At 50.1% G+C, this 19,623-nt stretch overlaps 1 protein-coding gene across 2 annotated transcripts; it reads right to left on the bottom strand.

The window, feature by feature from the left end:
• Nucleotides 1-368: 368 nt before the first annotated feature.
• On the bottom strand, nt 369-18,066 carry LOC144611812 (CLOCK-interacting pacemaker-like). 2 transcript variants are annotated; one of them, XM_078431080.1, is made up of 4 exons: nt 17,984-18,066; nt 10,920-11,144; nt 6,564-6,721; nt 369-4,151 (listed from the first exon to the last, which is right to left on the bottom strand). In XM_078431080.1, exons 2-4 carry the CDS (start codon nt 11,113-11,115, stop codon nt 3,216-3,218), a joined length of 1,290 nt encoding a protein of 429 aa, XP_078287206.1. In that variant the 5' UTR covers nt 11,116-11,144; nt 17,984-18,066; the 3' UTR covers nt 369-3,215. The 2 variants fall into 2 exon arrangements, with proteins under 2 accessions (XP_078287206.1, XP_078287207.1); XM_078431081.1 differs by lacking the exon at nt 17,984-18,066 and adding an exon at nt 13,692-13,833.
• Between the last annotated feature and the right edge of the window lie 1,557 nt (nt 18,067-19,623).

Below are 19,623 nucleotides of genomic sequence, written 5' to 3'. Positions count from 1 at the left end.
GCGGAACGCGGAAAAGGGAGGGGATGAGAAGATATGGCCAGTGGCGGGGTCCCGTTGTAGGTGACGGAAATGTTGGCGGATGATTTGTTGGATACGCTGGCTGGTGGGGTGGAAGGTGAGAACGAGGGGGATTCTGTCCTTGTTACGAATGGGGGAGGGGGAGCAAGAGCGGAGCTGCGGGATGTAGAGACCCTAGTGAGAGCCTCATCTATAGTGGAAGAGGGGAACCCCCTTTGACCCATACCCTATAGCCTGCAACGTATTAAAATCTTAATGAGCAGGCAAATGAATGTTTTCCGAATTAAAAATTCCACTGCAGATTACAATGGATTCTCGCCTCCAGTGCGAGGTTGAAATCTTTATTTGCATTAACATAAATATAAAACGTTGTGACTGCCAACTGTTAACTCTAACATCTGGCTCTCCCTCTGGCCACGATTGCCACTCCCCACCCCCAGGCTTAGTTTACAGATACTGTATGGAAACAGGCCCTTCGGCCCAGCAAGTCCACCCTGACCTTCGATCAATCACTCGTGCCAGTTCTATGTTACCCCACTCCCTACACACTAGGGGCAATTTACAGAGACCAATTCACCTACATCTTTGGGAAGATGGGAGGAAACTCACGCAGTCACAGGGAGAACATGCAAACTGCATACAGACAGCATCCGAGGTGAGGATGGAACCCGGGACTGTAGCGCTGTGAGGCAGTAGTGCCGCTCTAACCCCACACACTGGGCTTGCAGTTCATGCAGAGAGTCTCGTGGCCGGTTTCGCGGGAACAGGTGGGATGGAAAATTGACATTACATTTCAAACTATTTGTTCCAACCTTTCTTACTAGCTTACTCTGACACACATGTTAATAACGTATGTCCATCCCCGTACAAATTGCTCCATATAGGTTAGGCATTGAAAAAAAACCTTGCACTTTATCATACAGCAATGAAGTGAATCGAATGCTTGATAGGAGATACAAACTGATGCTGGAATCTGGAGCGACGAACAAATTGCTGGAGGAACTGAACAAGTCAAGCAGCATCCGTGTGGGGGGTTTAATCGGGTTGGAAATCTGCACCAAGTCCTAACCCACGACCTCGACCCAAAACATCGACAGTTCCTCCTCCACCCCCACAGAAGCTGGTCGAGCTGCTGACTTGACCTCAGCAATTTGGTTTTTGGCACTTGATCAGAGTTTAGGTTAGTTTCGAGATATAGCTGGGAAATATTCGGTAGGCCTTCAACCTACCGAATATCGATCACCAGTTCACACTAGTTTTACGTTATCTCATCCACTCTCTACATACTAGGGGTAATTTAGAGGCCAATGAACCTACAAACCCGCAAGTCTTTGGGATGTGGGAGGAAACTGGAGCACCCGGAGGAAACCCACATGGTCACAGGGAGAACAGGCAAATTTCACACAGATAGAACCCGGGACTCTGGTGCTGTGAGGCAGCAGCTCTACCCGCCGCACCACTTTGCTGCCCTCTCATGAGAGGAGAAGATCCCTCAAAATCGTTACTGTACGCCTGACCAGCCAACATAATCAAGGACCATGTTCATCCCGGTCATTCCCTCCCCTTTTCTCTCCCATCGAACAGGGATGCAAAAGGTTGAAAACATGTACTTCGATATTCAGGAGCAGCTTCTTTCTTATTGTAACCAGACTACTGAATGGACTTCTCACATACTAACCCAGATCTCCCAACCCTTCTCCTTGTAGACCTTGCACTTTTTACTAATCTGCACTTTCACTGTAATGTTGTAACACTACATTCTGAGCTCTGGTACTTTTTTCTTTGCACTGTGTTATACTTATGCATGGCTTGCTTATACACATGTATAGAATTATTTAACTGCATAACACACAAATAAAGCTTTTCACTTTATCTCGGTACACGTGATAATAATAAACCAATAGCACAACATACATTTCATCCACTCCCGCTCCACAGTCACTGACTGCTCTCCCACTCCAGGCAGAGGTGGAAAAGGTGCAGAAAATGTTGCTTTGGGTCGTAGTAATGGGGGAAGAAGAAAATAAAATGCAGGGGAAGGTTTCTGAACCCGTTTGTTAGCTCTTTGGCAGATGTTTGCAGCCTCTCTGGGTAGATGTTTCTCAAGTTTGAAGAAGGGTCTTGACCTGAAGTGTTACCCATTCCTTCTCGCCAGAGATGCTGCCTGTCCCCGCTGAGTCACTCCAGCTTTTTGTGTCTACCTTCGGTTTCTCAACAATTGTCAGCTTCTTCTTTGACACTCCAGCCAAAATCCACAGAAGTGGTCTGACCCCTGATCTCCAGGGAAACTCTGTGAGGGCGATGTCCCACAAATTGCTGACACTCACGCACACAGTTCAAAGGGGCAGGACGATCTAACAGATCAATTTCTGTTGACAATGGACGGAGAGGTATTGCCAGAAGTCCTGCCTCAATTCCAGTGGTTCAGCATCTATCTCCAGTGGTTCATCAGCTCGGTTGGAGATGTCCCACTCAGATTAAATTCATATTGTAACCATGCAATGTGCAAAAGTTCCACAAACGGCAGCAAGGTCGGTGGAAAGAGGGGGCAACGGTGCCCGTAATACTGGCAGATTGTCCCTACTCTAGACAATGCTTTAACATCCATCCGAGAGCACGAAATAATGCTTTAGGCAGTGCAACACACTCAGTTCTGCACTGGGAGCAGATGATGTGTTCACACCCACCCAGCCAGCTGTGAATTAGATTAGCAAGCGGTCTACCGCTCTGAACTACAACCAGTCAGAAAAACAAGAGCAGGTTAGAGGTCCCATGCCAAAGATTGTACAGAACTCCCTGAGCAACTGCATGAACAAAGCGATGCCTCTGCAGAAATGTGCATGGAGATCGGTCTCCTCGGTCGGTGCCATTGAATAAAGGCTTGCCCTTCTGTGGTACCTCTGGCCATGCCCCATAAATCTTGTGCAACCAATGAAGGGCTTTTACAATAGGGTCAGTATCATACGGTAGGAAATTCAAGAAGTAGAGGACAACTAACCTAGATAGCCCAATGTACACTTGGTGTGGGAGGCAGCTGGTGGTCCCAAGTTCCCACAGAGGTTGCAGTTCAGGCATCTTCGCCCCTCCACCTCTGCCATTCATGAAGAACCTGGCTGATCTCCTATCTCAGCTCTGGTTTTCCGCCCTATCTCAGAGCTTTCGTTGCCAGCGATGACCATTCAGCAAGCAGGCTCCGGTTAAGGTAGTGACGCTTGGTCGGAGACACCTTGACTGGTACACGACCTGGGACTGGAGGTGTTGGAGGTGGGAGAGGGAGAGGAGGGTGGGGAGGAGGACGGCGTACTGTCCACCGGTCCGTACGCCCCGGAACACTTCATGGCCTCCTGTAGCCGGAGGATGTCTCGGGGGTCGCTGCTCCGCACGGCGCAGCAGAACATGCGCGCATGCTCCTTCAGCTCGTTGATCTGCCGCTGCGTGCTGCCATACTGGCGGATCAGCTCCTTGGTGCGCAGCGTGATCTCCAGCAGCCCGGAGCGGTTGAGGATCGCCATCGTGTTGCGGAAGCGGTGGTGCCGGGAGAGGCAGGAGGGGGAGCGCGGCTCACTGCCCGACAGCTGTGTGCTGGGAGCGCAGGACGAGGAGGACTCCTCCTCCCAGCACTCCGACTGGGGAGACACCACTGGCGACGGGGAGACGGATATGTCAAACTGACTCACAACGCTTGCTGCCCCCAACCACAGCTGCTGCTTGGAGTTCTCTCCTTGCCAGGGACCCTGGCAATTCACGGCTGGCGATATGGGTGCTGTTTGCCCACCCTGGGGTGACGGAGATGCCAGCGGGCGGGCAGTCTCATCGACGCACAGCCGTTTGCTCTTGTGGTCGGTGGCATTGTCTGGGGCGGCATGCTGATCCGTCTGCTCCTGCTCCTCTTTATGGTGGCGGTCTTTTACTGGGTACGGGGCGATCCGTGGGTAGGAGTTCAAGATGGGGAGATAGGTGTCCTTCCTCAATCCGCCCTTCATCTCTGCCTTCTGAACTTTCAAGGAAGGTGGCAGAGGTTGTCGGATGAAGACCACCCGGGTCTGGCCTGGTGAGGAAGCACGGGACCTCTGGCTGTCCCAGTGCTGCGGCTGAGCACAGATAAACTGATTCCTCGTGGGAACGGACACAGGCTGTACAAAACAGAAGCAACACTAGTTATGCTGCAACAGATAACATGCATTCAAATAACATTCAGTGCAACAGCATAACATGCTCAAGCACGTCTAGAGGAATGCATTCTTCCTTTTAATGTCAATGCGTGATGATGTGCACTAGGTGTATGTTTGCTGCTTTGTTGGATTAGCTGATCTCTATTCCCATAACAACTATCACACAAAAAGATCACAAAGTGCTGGAGGAACACGAACACTTTGTGATCTTTTTTGTATGTGATCTCTTTTTATTCCCAAGAGAGAATAAATGATACAAAAGCTGGTGGTACCAGCTAAGAGAGGGTGGTGAAGTGTCCCAACCTAAAATGTCACCTATCTATATTTTCCAGAGATGCTGCCTGACCCTCTCTAGAGAACATGGATTGGTGACGTTTCAGGTTGGGACGTTTCTTCAGCCTGATTGGACTTTAGTTTGCGGAAGGATCCCAATCTTAGGTGGTAAGAATAGGAAGGCAGATTACTATCTGAATGGTGTCAAGTTAGGAAAAGGGGACGTACAACGAGATCTGGGTGTCCTAGTGCATCAGTCACTTAAAGGAAGCATGCAGATACAGCAGGCAGTGAAGAAAGCCAATGGAATGTTGGCCTTCATAACAAGAGGAGTTGAGTATCGGAGCAAAGAGGTCCTTCTGCAGTTCTAGTGAGACTGCACCTGGAGTACTGTGTGCAGTTTTAGTTTCCAAATTTGAGGAAGGATATTCTTGCTATTGAGGGCGTGCAGCGTAGGTTTACTAGGTTAATTCCCGGAATGGCGGGACTGTCGTATGTTGAAAGGCTTATATACACTGGAATTTAGAAGGATGATAGAGGGGATCTTATTGAAACATATGATTATTAAGGGGTTGGACACATTAGAGGCAGGAAACATGTTCCCAATGTTAGGGGAGTCCAGAACCAGGGGCCACAGTTTAAGAATAAGGGGTAGACCATTTAGAACAGAGATGAGGAAAAACTTTTTCAGTCAGAGAGTTGTAAATCTGTGGAATTCTCTGCCTCAGAAGGCAGTGGAGGCCAGTTCTCTGAATGCATTCAAGACAGAGCTAGATAGAGCTCTTAAGGATAGCGGAGTCAGGGGGTATGGGGAGAAGGTAGGAAGGGGGTACTGATTGAGAATGATCAGCCATGATCACATTGAATGGTGGTGCTGGCTCGAAGGGCCGAAAGGCCTACACCTGCACCTATTGCCTATTGTCTAATCCGAAATGTCACATATCATACTGTCTGACCCACTGAGTTACTCCAGCACTTTACTTCCTTTTTTGCAAACCAGTATCTGCAGTTCCTTGTTTCCATGTCTCTGCAATTATCACACAATTAGCTTCCGTATTTGTCATTGAACATATATCTTGCTGACGAACCATACTTGGCAAGGTACAAAAAAATAATATACTGGAGATGCTCAGCAGGTAAGGTGTGTACCCAAGGAAACAGATGTGGCTGTGGTAGCGAGTCTTCCCAAGAAGGGTCTTGACCCGAAACGTCACCCATTCCCTCTCTCCTAGATGCAGCCTGACCTGCTGAGTTACTCCAGCATTTTGTGATACCTCAGCAGGTAAGGTATTGTTTGCAGAGAAGGATACAGGGTTAATGTCAGGTTGTTGACATTTAATTTGTTAGGAAGAGTTATAAGTCAAGCAAGTTAAGTTGAGAGAAAGGATGGAGATCAGGCAATGGCTGCGAGACAGTGGAAAATAACAGCAAATAAATTATATAAAAGCTGGTGATACCAGCTGAGAGAAGGCAGCTGGCAAATCACGGCTGATTTGTCTGGGAGAGATGCAAATACAAAATTGATTGATTGAAAGACACAGCGGTGAAACATGTACTTTGCCCCACCGTGTCCCTGCTGACCATCGATCACCTGTTCACACTAGTTCCACGTTATCCCACATTCTCATCCACTCCCTACACTCTAGGGGCAATTTACAGAGGCCAATTAACCGACATACCCGCCCTTCTTTGGGATGTGGGAGGAAACTGGAGCACACATGACCTGCTGAGTTCGTCCAGCAATATATTTCTTGCAATTGAATCTGGAAAACGTGCTCACACCACAAGCCGGTATACCGCTGATCACAACTGCATGTAGAAACAAGGAACTGTAGATGCTGGTTTCACAAAAGGACACAAAGTGCCAGAGTAAATAAGGTGTTCGGGCAGCATCTCTGGGAAACGTAGACTAATTTCCCTCTCCCCGCCACAATCAGTCTGAAGAAGGGGCCCGACCCGAGACGACACCTATCCAGAGCTGCTGCCTGGTCCCTGGCCCAATGAGATACTCTAGCACTTTGTGTCTGATCACAACTGTCTAGTGTGCTCTGCTCCAAGTCAGATTTTCAGTGCACAGGATTGTAGAGAACAGATTTGTACCTCTTTCACAAGGACATTTTCCACAAAGTACACAGGAGTCAGGTTTTGGAGCGAGCTTTGTGCTGCAGACAACCTCCCTGTAGAGCTCAACGACGCCGGTGCAGATCGATCCTCCGCCTCCATTTGTTCGACCATACTCAGGTACTCCGAGCTGGTGTCTGAGAACAAGGCACAGAAAGAGCGGCACAATCAGCAATAGAACACAGGCAACACAGATTGTCTGTACACCTCTACCCACTGGAGATTAGCAAGGAAGCTCTGCCGACTGACCACTAAATCCCACAACACCAAGATGCCATTCAACACACTGTACCCAAGCTGGTTCTTTGCAAAGAGCCATCTAATTTTTCACCACTGTTTTCATCTTCCCACAGTCCTGAAAACATAGTCCCCTTTGGAAAATTACTAATTGATCTATTTCTATCATCTTTTCAGCCATATCATAATTCTGTGCACTAAAAGTTTTGTCTTCTGTTTTAAATCTGTGCCAGCTGTGAACTCACTGTTCTGCCAGTGGAAACCTACTTTCCCTCATTTAGTCCATCTAAACTTCATAACTTTATACTATTTAAATTTCCCCTTGATAGACACAATAGACAATAGACAATAGGTGCAGGAGTAGGCCATTCAGCCCTTCGAGCCAGCACCGCCATTCAATGCGATCATGGCTGATCACTCTCAATCAGTACCCCGTTCCTGCCTTCTCCCCATACCCCCTTACTCCGCTATCCTTAAGAGCTCTATCCAGCTCTCTCTTGAAAGCATCCAACGAACTGGCCTCCACTGCCTTCTGAGGCAGAGAATTCCACACCTTCACCACCCTCTGACTGAAAAAGTTCTTCCTCATCTCCGTTCTAAATGGCCTACCCCTTATTCTCAAACTGTGGCCCCTTGTTCTGGACTCCCCCAACATTGGGAACATGTTATCTGCCTCTAATGTGTCCAATCCCCTAATTATCTTATATGTTTCAATAAGATCCCCCCTCATCCTTCTAAATTCCAGTGTATACAAGCCCAATCGCTCCAGCCTTTCAACATACGACAGTCCCGCCATTCCGGGAATTAACCTAGTGAACCTACGCTGCACGCCCTCCATAGCAAGAACATCCTTCCTCAAATTTGGAGACCAAAACTGCACACAGTACTCCAGGTGCGGTCTCACCAGGGCCCGGTACAACGTGTTGGAGTAACTCGGCGGGTCAGGCAGCATCTCTGGAGAAAAAGGATAGGCGACGTTGCGGGTCTGGACCCTTCTTCAGATCCAATCTGAAATGTCACCTTTCCATTTTGTCCAGAGTGGCCGAGTTACTCCAGCATTTTGTGTCTATCTTTGGTATAAATCAGCATCTGCAGTTCCTTTTTGTTAAATCTCTTGTTGCCCTTCTCAAAACCCTTTGTTCTCCAGAGGTAAACAGCAAAGCACTATAGATTCTGCAAATAAAATGAGGGAATGTTAGAAATGGCCAGAGGGCATCTATGGAGAGCGAAACAGCGTCAATGTTCGGGGTTGATAGGAGGAAGTATGCCTGGTTGAGCAGCATAGCTGAACCATGCACAATAGATGTATCACACTTGCTTCTTCTTCTGATGAAAGGTATCAACCCAAAGCTTTGTTTCTGTTTCTTTCTGCACCGATGCTGCCTGACCTGCTGAGCATTGCCAGCAATTTTTTTCTTACTTGTTCCCTCCATCATAGAAACATAGAAAATAGGTGCAGGAGTAGGCCATTCGGCCCTTCAACAAGCTCTCATTCTTGGTACCATATTAGAAACACCTCTACTAATTCATAAGATCACAAGTGATAGGAGAAGAATGAGGCCATTCGGCCCATCCAGTTTACTCCGCCATTCAATCATGGCAGATCTATCTCTCCCTCCTTTTAGAAGGGAACAGGTTCAAGGATCTGACTAGTAGAACAGAAAAAGGCTTGCTCGTCTGTTTAGTTGCAAATCAGTTTTATTGGCGAGAGTACAAAAGCAATACTTAGTCTTGTCTCGGTATTGCGCAATCAGCCGCAGACTGGTGTGCAAATCAATACACACAGTGCTACAGACTTGGCGCGCAAATCAATACACAGAGCTACAGACTTAGCGCGTAACGGTAATACATACAGCGCTACTGGTTTGGTGCGCAAAGGTTTAAACAGAGCGCTGTCAGCTGAGCGCACGAGAATTTAAACAAACAGCTGCAGCACCATGGGGTTTAAATATAGTGCTACCAGCCACAACACTATGGGCTTTAAACATAGCGCTATGGGTCACAGGCTGTTCGGGAAAATTCTCGTATAACACCCTCCTAACCTCTTTCTCTTGCCTGCTCCCCATAACCTCTGACACCCGAACCAATCAAGAATCTACCTATCTCTGCCTTAAATATATCCATTGACTTTGTCTCCACAGCCTTCTATGGCAAAAAATTCCACAGATTCACCACTATCTGACTAAATAAATTCCTCCTTGTCTCCTTCCTAAAATAACCTCCTTTATTTCTAGCCCTAGTCTCTCCCACTAGTGGAAATAATCTCTTCACATCCACTCTATCCAAGCCTTTCACTATTCTGTATGTTTCATTCTTCTAAACTCCAGCGAGTACAGGCCCAGTTCCATCAAAAGCTCATCATATGTTAACCTACTCATTCCTGGGATCTAATTTATTCAAACACTTTAAAAGATCTGTGTGGGTGGATATTCAGGTTTGTTTATTTGGTTTAATATACAGTTCCTTCCATTCTGAGAACCCAGTATACTCATGTTGTGGCTCTTAGATATACTTGACAGGTGGGCCATTGACATCTCTCCGTGCTGGTATCAGTTTACGTCCAGATTCCTCAATTTACTCTCAAACAGAACAATTCTTTTTGCATGGCCTTTGCATTCATATTAGGAAATGCTTTCAAAATTAATCATCAAGTAACAGATATAGACAACCCCCCAAGAGAATTAAATACAGTTAAAAGGACACAATAGTGCTGGAGTAACTTAGCGGGTCAGGCAGCATCTCTGGAGGACATGGATAGTTGACATTTCCAGTCGGGACCTTTCTTCAGCTTTGTTGCCCCTTCTCATATCCCTTATTTTCTTGATTCAACAAATGAGCATCTTTCCTCCCCCCACCCAACAATCAGCTTGAAGAAAGGTCCCGACCTAAAATGTTGCCTATCCATGTTCTCCTGGGATGCTGCCTGACCCAGTTACTCCAGCACTTTCTGTCCTTTTTTGTAAACCAGCACCTGCAGCTCTTGTTTCTACAGATAGTTAAAGTTCTAAACTTACCTTTTAGATGATGCTTACCACCCCCTGGCCAAATCGAAGGGACTAGATACAACAGCCCTAATCTTCAACATAAACTGATGCACACACAGAATGGAAGAAACCACAGGGACTGGGAGGAATCAAGCACTGGAAGCAGCATTTCTTTCAGAAGTCAAGACAGCTGCTACACTTCTACAGTGGTTTTCACATCTGTATCTTAGAGTGGGAAGCTGTCCATGAGGGCTGGAGGCATTGGTCCAAAAGCTGGAGTTAATTCTCATTTCACAACAGCTCCAGGGGGATGGGTGTGCTTGGGAATGGAAAGTTGCCAAATCCAGTGACTGTTGTGGTTGAATAGGGGAATATAAAGGAAAATCTCAATGCGTAAACAAACAGCTTTGGACAGGACCAGCAAGTTAACAGGATCATCTATACAAGACGTTTGAGTGGCAATCCATAAATCAAACCAACAATCCATAAATCAAATCCAGCATGGAAACAGGTCCTTTGGCTATCCAAGTCCATGCCGACCATCGATAACCCGTTCACACACTAGTTCAAAGGTCAATTAACCTCCTGCACATCTTTGAGATGTGAGAGGAAACAGGAACAGCTGGAATGGAAGGATAATGGTCACTTACAACTTGTGTGTGAAGAGGAAACATTTCTTCACCCAGAGAGTAGTGGATTTTTAGATTGTTCTAACCAGTGGGATACAGTGGTTGGGGGTAGGTGGGGGGGGATTAAAGGCAGTCTGGATACTCACTTGTTGAATCAAACAAACAAAGGAAAATGGGAAGGGGCAAGCAAGTTTTTAATTAAGAAGGTCAGACGCCATCATAATGAATGATTTAAGGCTGAAGGAACTACAGATGCTGGTTTACAAAAAAAAAAGTGCTGGAGTAACTCAGCGGGACTGGCGGCATCCATGGAAAGCACAGATAGGTGACGTTTTGGGTCAGAACTATTCTTCAGATATTATCTCACTATTAGATACACAAACAATGAAACAAAGGTCCCATCAACTTCATGATGTAAATAAAATCCTGTGAAGATTGTGTTCAGCACACCTTCTCTGCAATAAATCCATAATGCCTTTCATTACCCGAAAATCCAGAATCTTTCTCCGACCCTCGTGGTATCGACTTCTGTTTCTTCTCAGCAACGCCAGAGGGATTTTTCTCCGATTGGCCGTATCGAGCATCTGGTGGATTCTCCAGTTTAATGGACACCGCACTTATCTTCTCCTTCGCGCCTTTGCGTGATGGTCTGTAGTTTTCCGCCATGGGAACTTTAGTCATGGACACCTCTTCACGATCAGAAAAATGTTCTGAAGGAAAAGAGTGCTATTAATTTCATCTGAAACGTGCACCACTTCTTATTTAACACGTGCATTACATCGTCACGTTGCTTAAACCTGCTTATCCGGCTCTGCCATGTAAACAGAGGGAGGCCCCCAAAGTTATAATTTACCTTTCCTTTATAAAAAGAGTTAGCAGAGAAGGTGCAAGAAAAGCTTTCCAAAGAATAAACTGTCCTGCAGGGTCAGGAAATGCTTAATATCTTAAAATATCGGCCTAACTTGCCCACGCTGGCGAACATGTCCCAGCTACACTAGTCCCACCTGCTCGCGAATGGTCCATATCCCACCAAACCTGTCCTGTCTAACTGTTTCTTAAATGTTGGGATCGTCCCAGCCTCAACTACCTTCTCTGGTAGCTTGTTCTATTCACCTGCGACCCTTTGTGTGAAAAGTTACCCCTCAGATTCTTATTAATTCTTTTCCCCTTCATCTTAAACCTATGTCCTCTGGTCCTTGATTCCCCTACTCTAGGCAAGCAAGAGATTCTGTGCATCTACCCAATTTATTCATCTCATGATTTTATACATCTCTATAAGATCACCTCTCACCCTCCAGCGCTCCAAGGAATAGACTCCCAGCCTACTCAACCTCTCCCTATAGCTCACACCCTCTAGTCCTGGCAACATCCTCGTAAATCTTCTCCGAACCCTTTCAAGCTTGACAATATCTTTCTTATAAAATGGCGCCCAGAACCGAACACAATACACTAAACGCAGTCTCACCAACGTCTTATACAACTGCAACATGACCTCCCAACTTCTATACTCAATACTCTTTGACTAATGAAGGTCAATGTCCCAAAAGCCTTTGTGACCACCCTATCTACCTACGACCACAAGTTCATAAGTGATGAGCAGAATTAGACCATTCTGGTCAGCAAATGGGCAGCAATTAGTTACTTTCCTAATTACTTGTGCACTTGTGCATTAATTTTAAGACTTGCATGTCCCTTTGAACATCAACATATTCTAAGGTCACCTTTTTGTAAAATGCTTTTGACTTTTAAAAAAAAAATTGATTTATGTGCAACAAAGTGCCCAAACCCATCTTTTCCCACATTATATTCCAACTGCCATGTCCTTGCCAATTCATTTAACTTTTGTTTGTAGCCTTGATGCCTCTTTGCATCTTTCTTCCTGCTCAGTCATTAGATAGAGTTCTCACTAAGTTCTTAATGATAGCGTAGTCAAGGGATATGGGGAGAAGGCAGGAACGGAGTACTGATTGTGGATGATCAGCCATGATCACGGTGAATGGCGGTGCTGGCTGAAAGGGCCGAATGGCCTACTCCTGCACCTATTGTCTATCATTTTTGCACTGTCAGAACACTTGAATATATGGGATGTGGTCCTTCAGATTTGAATACAAGGTTGTTCTCTCAATAATAAAAAAAATCATGGCAACCCATCACAAGTTATAGGAGTAGAATTAGGCCATTCGGTCCACCGAGTCTACTCTGCCATTCAATTATGGCTGATCTCGGCCTTCTAATCCCATTTTCCTGCCTTCTCCCCATAATAATCTTTGACATCCATTCTAATCAAGAATTTGTCTATGTCTGCCTTAAAAATATTCACTGCCTGGGCCTGCACAGCCCTCTGTGGCAATGAGTTCCACAGATTAACTACCTCTGACTAAAGAAGTTCCTCCTCACCTCCATTCTAAAAGAGCGCCCTTTAGTTCAGAGGCTATGACCTCTGGTGCTAGACTTCTGTAAGTTTCAATGAGGTCCCCCCTCAACCTTCGAAACTCCAGTGAGTAGAGGCCCAGTGCTGTCAAGCACTCATCATGTGCTAACCCACTCATTCCTGGAATCATTCTTGTAAACCTCCTCTGGACTCTCTCCAGAGCCAGCACATCCTTCCTCAAACATGTCTTTTATTGCAACTCTTTTCCTTCTGCCATCCAGCCAACCTGCTATCCATGCTAGTATCTTCCCATTAATACTATGGGCTCTCATCTTCCCTAGCAGCCTGACTTGTGGCACTTTTACGAAGGCCTTCTGAAAATCCAGGTAAACAGGTAAACAACATCTACAGCCTTCTCTCTGTCTGACCTGCTATTAACCCTCAAAGAACTCCAGCAGATTCTTCAGGCAAGATCTTCCCTTCACAAAACCATGCTGACTTTGGCTTACTTTATCATGAACTAAGTACAGCGTAACCTCATACTTTATATATTGATCTAAAAAATCTCCTCAATGTCAATGCAAGAGTATCTTCACCATATAGATTACAGGGCTTCATAAGATCATATGTGATAGGAGCAGAATCAGGCCATTCTGCCCATCAAGTCTACTCCAACATTCAATCATGGCTGATCTATCTCTCCCTCCTAACCCCATTCTCCTGCCTTCTCCCCATAACCTCCTGCACGTGTACTAATCAAGAATCTATCTTTCTCTGCCTTAAATATATCCACTTGACTTGGCCTCCACAGCCTTCTGCGATAAAGAAATCCACAGATTCACCACTATTTGACTAAAGAGGCTTCAAGAAAGTTGCTCACATTCACCTTCTCAGGAGCAATTGGCAATGGATCACCAGCATTTCCAACAACTCACGATTGAATTAAAAATGTGAACTATTACAATTTCCACTCTGCATCTTTAAATCGGTCTGACTTTTGGAAATTAGATCTGCGGAATTGAAGCCAATCAGCCACGAGTCCATGCAAAGGGATCCCCGGTAGAGCAATCAGTCTGAAGAAGGGTCTTGACCCGAAACGTCACCCATTCCTTCTCTCCTGAGATGCTGCCTGACCTGCTGAGTTACTCCAGCATTTTGTGAATAAATACCTGAGAGCAATGCCCGTCCAAATTCACACTGACATGTCCCACCGCCCACTACACTCCCCCTGCTCCTCCCGACCTGCACACACGTTACCCACCACTCATTGTCTTGCCCTCTTTTCACCCTCCCAAAGTTTATCCTCCCACTTCCCCTTTATATCCTACCTTTCCGCACCCACTCCATCCCTCCCGCCAAGGTTAGCATCACACTCGCCCCCTAACTCCCTCTCTCTCTCTCCTCCTCTCTCTTTCTTCCTCCCACTCTCTCTTCCCCTAATTACCTTCCCCACTATCCTACTTCCATCTCCCCTCCCTTACCCTCTTCTCCCCTCCTCTATTCCACCCATTCCCCTCTCCTACTCCCTTCTCCTCTTCACCCCTCCTCTCCCCAACCCTCCTCCACCTCCATCCCTCCTCCATCATCCTTCCCCCCTCCTCCATCACCCTTCCCCTCCTCCATTACCCTTTCCCCCTCCTCCATTACCCTTTCCCCCTCCTCCATCACCCTTTCCTCCTCCTCCATCATCCTTCCTCCCTCCTCCCCTCATCACTCCCTCCTCCTCCATCACCCTTCCCCCCATCTCCATCATCTTTTCCCCCTCCTCCATCACCCTTCCCCCCCTCCTCCATCACCATTTCCCCCCTCCTCCACCTGTTCCCCTCCTCCATCACCCTTTCCCCCCTCCTCCATCATCCTTTCCCCCTCCTCCATCACCCTTTCCCCCCTCCTCCATCACCCTTCCCCTCCTCCATCACCCTTCCCCCCTCCTCCATCACCATTTCCCCCCTCCTCCACCTCTGTTCCCCTCCTCCATCACCCTTCCCCCTCCTCCATCACCCTTTCCCCTCCTCCATCATCCTTCCCCCTCCTCCATCACCCTTCCCCCCTCCTCCACCTCTGTCCCCCCTCCTCCATCACCCTTCCCCCTCCTCCCCTCATCACTCCCTCCTCCATCACCCTTCCCCCCTCCTCCACCTCTGTCCCCCCTCCTCCATCACCCTTCCCCCTCCTCCCCTCATCACTCCCTCCTCCATCACCCTTCCCCTCCTCCATCACCCTTCCCCCTCCTCCATCACCCTTTCCCCCTCCTCCATCATTCTTTCCCCCTCCTCCCCTCATCACTCCCTCCTCCATCATCCTTTCCCCCTCCTCCATCACCCTTCCCCCTCCTACATCACCCTTCCCCCTCCTCCATCACCCTTTCCCCCTCCTCCATCATTCTTTCCCCCTCCTCCATCATTCTTTCCCCTCCTCCATCACCCTTCCCCCTCCTCCATCACCCTTTCCCCCTCCTCCATCACCCTTCCCCTCCTCCATCACCCTTCCCCTCCTCCATCACCCTTCCCCCTCCTCCATCACCCTTTCCCCCTCCTCCATCATTCTTTCCCCCTCCTCCCCTCATCACTCCCTCCTCCATCATCCTTTCCCCCTCCTCCATCACCCTTCCCCCTCCTACATCACCCTTCCCCCTCCTCCATCACCCTTTCCCCCTCCTCCATCATTCTTTCCCCTCCTCCATCACCCTTCCCCCTCCTCCATCACCCTTCCCCCTCCTACATCACCCTTCCCCCTCCTCCATCACCCTTTCCCCCTCCTCCATCATTCTTTCCCCCTCCTCCATCATTCTTTCCCCTCCTCCATCACCCTTCCCCCTCCTCCATCACCCTTTCCCCCTCCTCCATCACCCTTCCCCCTCCTCCATCACCCTTTCCCCCTCCTCCATCATTCTTTCCCCCTCCTCCACCTCTGTTCCCCTCCTCCATCACCCTTTCCCCCCTCCTCCATCACCCTTTCCCCCTCCTCCATCACCCTTCCCCCCTCCTCCACCTCTGTCCCCCTCCTCCATCACCCTTCCCCCCTCCTCCATCACCTTTCCCCCCTCCTCCATCACCTTTCCCCCCTCCTCCATCACCCTTCCCCCCTCCTCCATCACCTTTCCCCCCTCCTCCATCACCCTTCCCCCCTCCTCCATCACCTTTCCCCCTCCTCCATCACCCTTCCCCCTCCTACATCACCCTTCCCCCCTCCTCCATCACCCTTCCCCCCTCCTCCATCATCCTTCCCCCTCCTCCATCACCCTTCCCCCCATCTCCATCACCCTTTCCCCCTCCTCCATCACCCTTCCCCCCTCCTCCATCACCCTTCCCCCTCCTCCCCTCATCACTCCCTCCTCCATCACCCTTCCCCCCTCCTCCATCACCCTTCCCCCCTCCTCCATCACCCTTCCCCCCATCTCCATCACCCTTCCCCCCTCCTCCATCACCTTTCCCCCCTCCTCCATCACCCTTCCCCCCTCCTCCATCACCTTTCCCCCCTCCTCCATCACCCTTCCCCCTCCTACATCACCCTTCCCCCCTCCTCCATCACCCTTCCCCCCTCCTCCATCATCCTTCCCCCTCCTCCATCACCCTTCCCCCCTCCTCCATCACCCTTCCCCCCTCCTCCATCATCCTTCCCCCTCCTCCATCACCCTTCCCCCCATCTCCATCACCCTTCCCCCTCCTCCATCACCCTTCCCCCTCCTCCATCATTCTTTCCCCCTCCTCCATCACCCTTCCCCCCTCCTCCATCACCCTTCCCCCTCCTCCCCTCATCACTCCCTCCTCCATCATCCTTCCCCCTCCTCCATCACCCTTCCCCCTCCTCCATCATTCTTTCCCCCTCCTCCATCACCCTTCCCCCCTCCTCCATCACCCTTCCCCCTCCTCCCCTCATCACTCCCTCCTCCATCATCCTTCCCCCTCCTCCATCACCCTTCCCCCCATCTCCATCACCCTTTCCCCCTCCTCCATCACCCTTCCCCCCTCCTCCATCACCCTTCCCCCTCCTCCCCTCATCACTCCCTCCTCCATCACCCTTCCCCCTCCTCCATCACCCTTCCCCCTCCTCCATCACCCTTCCCCCTCCTCCATCACCCTTCCCCCTCCTCCCCTCATCACTCCCTGCTCCATCATCCTTCCCCCTCCTCCATCACCCTTCCCCCCTCCTCCATCACCCTTCCCCCTCCTCCCCTCATCACTCCCTCCTCCATCACCCTTCCCCCTCCTCCATCATCCTTCCCCCTCCTCCATCACCCTTCCCCCCATCTCCATCACCCTTTCCCCCTCCTCCATCATCCTTTCCCCCCTCCTCCATCACCCTTCCCCCTCCTCCCCTCATCACTCCCTGCTCCATCATCCTTCCCCCTCCTCCATCACCCTTCCCCCCTCCTCCATCACCCTTCCCCCTCCTCCCCTCATCACTCCCTCCTCCATCACCCTTCCCCCTCCTCCATCACCCTTCCCCCTCCTCCATCACCCTTCCCCCTCCTCCCCTCATCACTCCCTCCTCCATCACCCTTCCCCCTCCTCCATCATCCTTCCCCCTCCTCCATCACCCTTCCCCCCATCTCCATCACCCTTTCCCCCTCCTCCATCATCCTTTCCCCCCTCCTCCATCACCCTTCCCCCTCCTCCCCTCATCACTCCCTCCTCCATCACCCTTCCCCCTCCTCCATCATCCTTCCCCCTCCTCCATCACCCTTCCCCCCATCTCCATCACCCTTTCCCCCTCCTCCATCATCCTTTCCCCCCTCCTCCATCACCCTTCCCCCTCCTCCATCATCCTTTCCCCCCTCCTCCATCACCCTTCCCCCCATCTCCATCACCCTTTCCCCCTCCTCCATCATCCTTTCCCCCCTCCTCCATCACCCTTCCCCCTCCTCCCCTCATCACTCCCCCCTCCTCCACTTGCTCCCTCCCCTCCTCCTCCTCCCTACCACGTCTTCCTCTTCTCCCTCTCCCTCCATTCATTCCTCTCTCCATCCTCCCCTCCCCTCCCCTCCCCTTGCTCTCCCTCCATTCCCCCTCCATCTGCCGTCCCTCTCCCTCCCTCCCACCCTCCCCGGGGGTGAGTGTTTCAGAGCCGGGTCTCTCGGCCTGATCGCCGCCCGGGGCAGAGACGGGCCGGGCCTTGCCTTGCCTTCCCCCCTCCCTCCTTCCTTCAGCCCGGCCGCCGCTCCTTCCCTTTCCTTACCGCCGCTCCTTCGCCGCCGCCGCCGCCGTCCTTCTCCTTCACGACCACAACCGCCGCTCCTTCGCGAAGCTTCCGCCGGGGCGCAGCCTCTCAACCAAACCTACCGCCGACGTCCCGCCCCCTCCCCGTGACCGGCAGCGACGCGGGCCAATGGGAGTGTGACGGGCAGGGGGGGCGGCGCCGCGGCGGCCCAATGGGGGGTGTGTGACGGGCAGCAGGTTAGGTTGCGCCGCGCTCCCCGTGCGCTGCCGCGTGAGTGACGGGCGGTGGCCATGGTGACGCCGGGCCCGGCAGCCGCGAGCGCCAGGTGACAGGCGTGCGCTGCAACGTGAGCCGCTGCAGTGGGCGGTGCAGCAATCCGTGCAGTGGTCGGTGCATGAATCCGTGCAGCGGTCGGTGCAACAACCCGTGCAGTAGGTGGTGCATGAATCCGTGCAGTGGGCGGTGCAACAATCCGTGCAGTAGGCGGTGCATGAATCCGTGCAGCGGTCGGTGCAACAATCCGTGCAGTAGGCGGTGCATGAATCCGTGCAGTGGGCGGTGCATCAATCCGTGCAGCGGTCGGTGCAACAATCCGTGCAGTAGGCGGTGCATGAATCCGTGCAGTGGTCGGTGCAACAACCCGTGCAGTAGTCGGTGCAGGAATCCGTGCAGTGGTCGGTGCAACAATCCGTGCAATAGTTTGAGTTTAGGAGCAAGGAGGTCCTACTGCAGTTGACTTGGACAGGTTGTGTGAATGGGCAGATGCATGGCAGATGCAGTTTAATGTGGATAAATGTGAGATTATCCACTTTGGTGGCAAGAACAGGAAGGCAGATTATTATCTTAATGGTGTCAGGTTAGGAAAAGGGGAGGTGCAACGAGACCTGGGTGTCCTAGTACAACACTGTACGGAGTTTGTACGTTCTCCCCGTGATCTGCGTGGGTTTTCTCCGAGATCTTCGGTTTCCTCCCACACTCCAAAGATGTACAGGTATGTAGGTTAATTGGCTGGGTAAAAATGTAAAAAAAATTGTCCCTAGTGGGTGTAGGATAGTGTTAATGTGCGGGGATCGCTGGGCGGCACGGACTTGGTGGGCCGAAAAGGCCTGTTTCCGGCTGTATATATATGATATGATGATATGATAATTTATAATTATGCCAAGCCAATTAGCCTACAAACCTGCAAGTATTTGGAGAGTGGGAGGAAACCGGAGATAATAATAATAATAATAAGCATTTATTTTATATAGCGCCTAACCAGAAGCTCAAAGCGCTTTACAAAAACAATCATAACATAGAAACAAACAGACAAACTATCCTAACGGAGAAGCGGCGAATAAACAGCGCCAGCGTCCTCTCACGTCAGGGTCCGGCAGTATACAACACAAAGCACAGGACACACAGATACAATTTATAACACAAACAGCCATCACAGTGATTGCTCCAGGCACACCCTCACTGTGATGGAAGGCAAAGAAAAGTCTTATCTCCTCCTCATTCTTCTCCCGTGGTGCCACGAGGTGATCGAGGCTCCCAACTTTTTGAAGCCCCCACTGGGCGATGGAAAGTCCCAGAGATCCCGGAGAAAACCCACGCGGGTCACGGGGAGAACGTACAAACTCCGTGCAGACAACACCCACAGTCGGGATCGAACCCGG

The sequence above is a fragment of the Rhinoraja longicauda genome, chromosome 41 (genome assembly GCF_053455715.1).
Source record: "Rhinoraja longicauda isolate Sanriku21f chromosome 41, sRhiLon1.1, whole genome shotgun sequence".
Classification (NCBI taxonomy): Eukaryota; Metazoa; Chordata; class Chondrichthyes; order Rajiformes; family Arhynchobatidae; genus Rhinoraja; species Rhinoraja longicauda.
Note: the sequence above shows the minus strand (reverse complement) of the source record. Positions and strands in the feature narration are given on the sequence as shown.

Coding starts and splice junctions, on each gene's coding strand:
- LOC144611812 (XM_078431080.1), bottom strand. CDS start 11,115: ATGACTAAAGTTCCCATGGCGGAAAACTACAGACCATCACGCAAAGGC. Junction 6,722..10,919: donor GAAAGATTCTGGATTTTCGG/GTAATGAAAGGC, acceptor CCTTGTTCTCAG/ACACCAGCTCGGAGTACCTG. Junction 4,152..6,563: donor AAAATGTCCTTGTGAAAGAG/GTACAAATCTGT, acceptor TGTTTTGTACAG/CCTGTGTCCGTTCCCACGAG.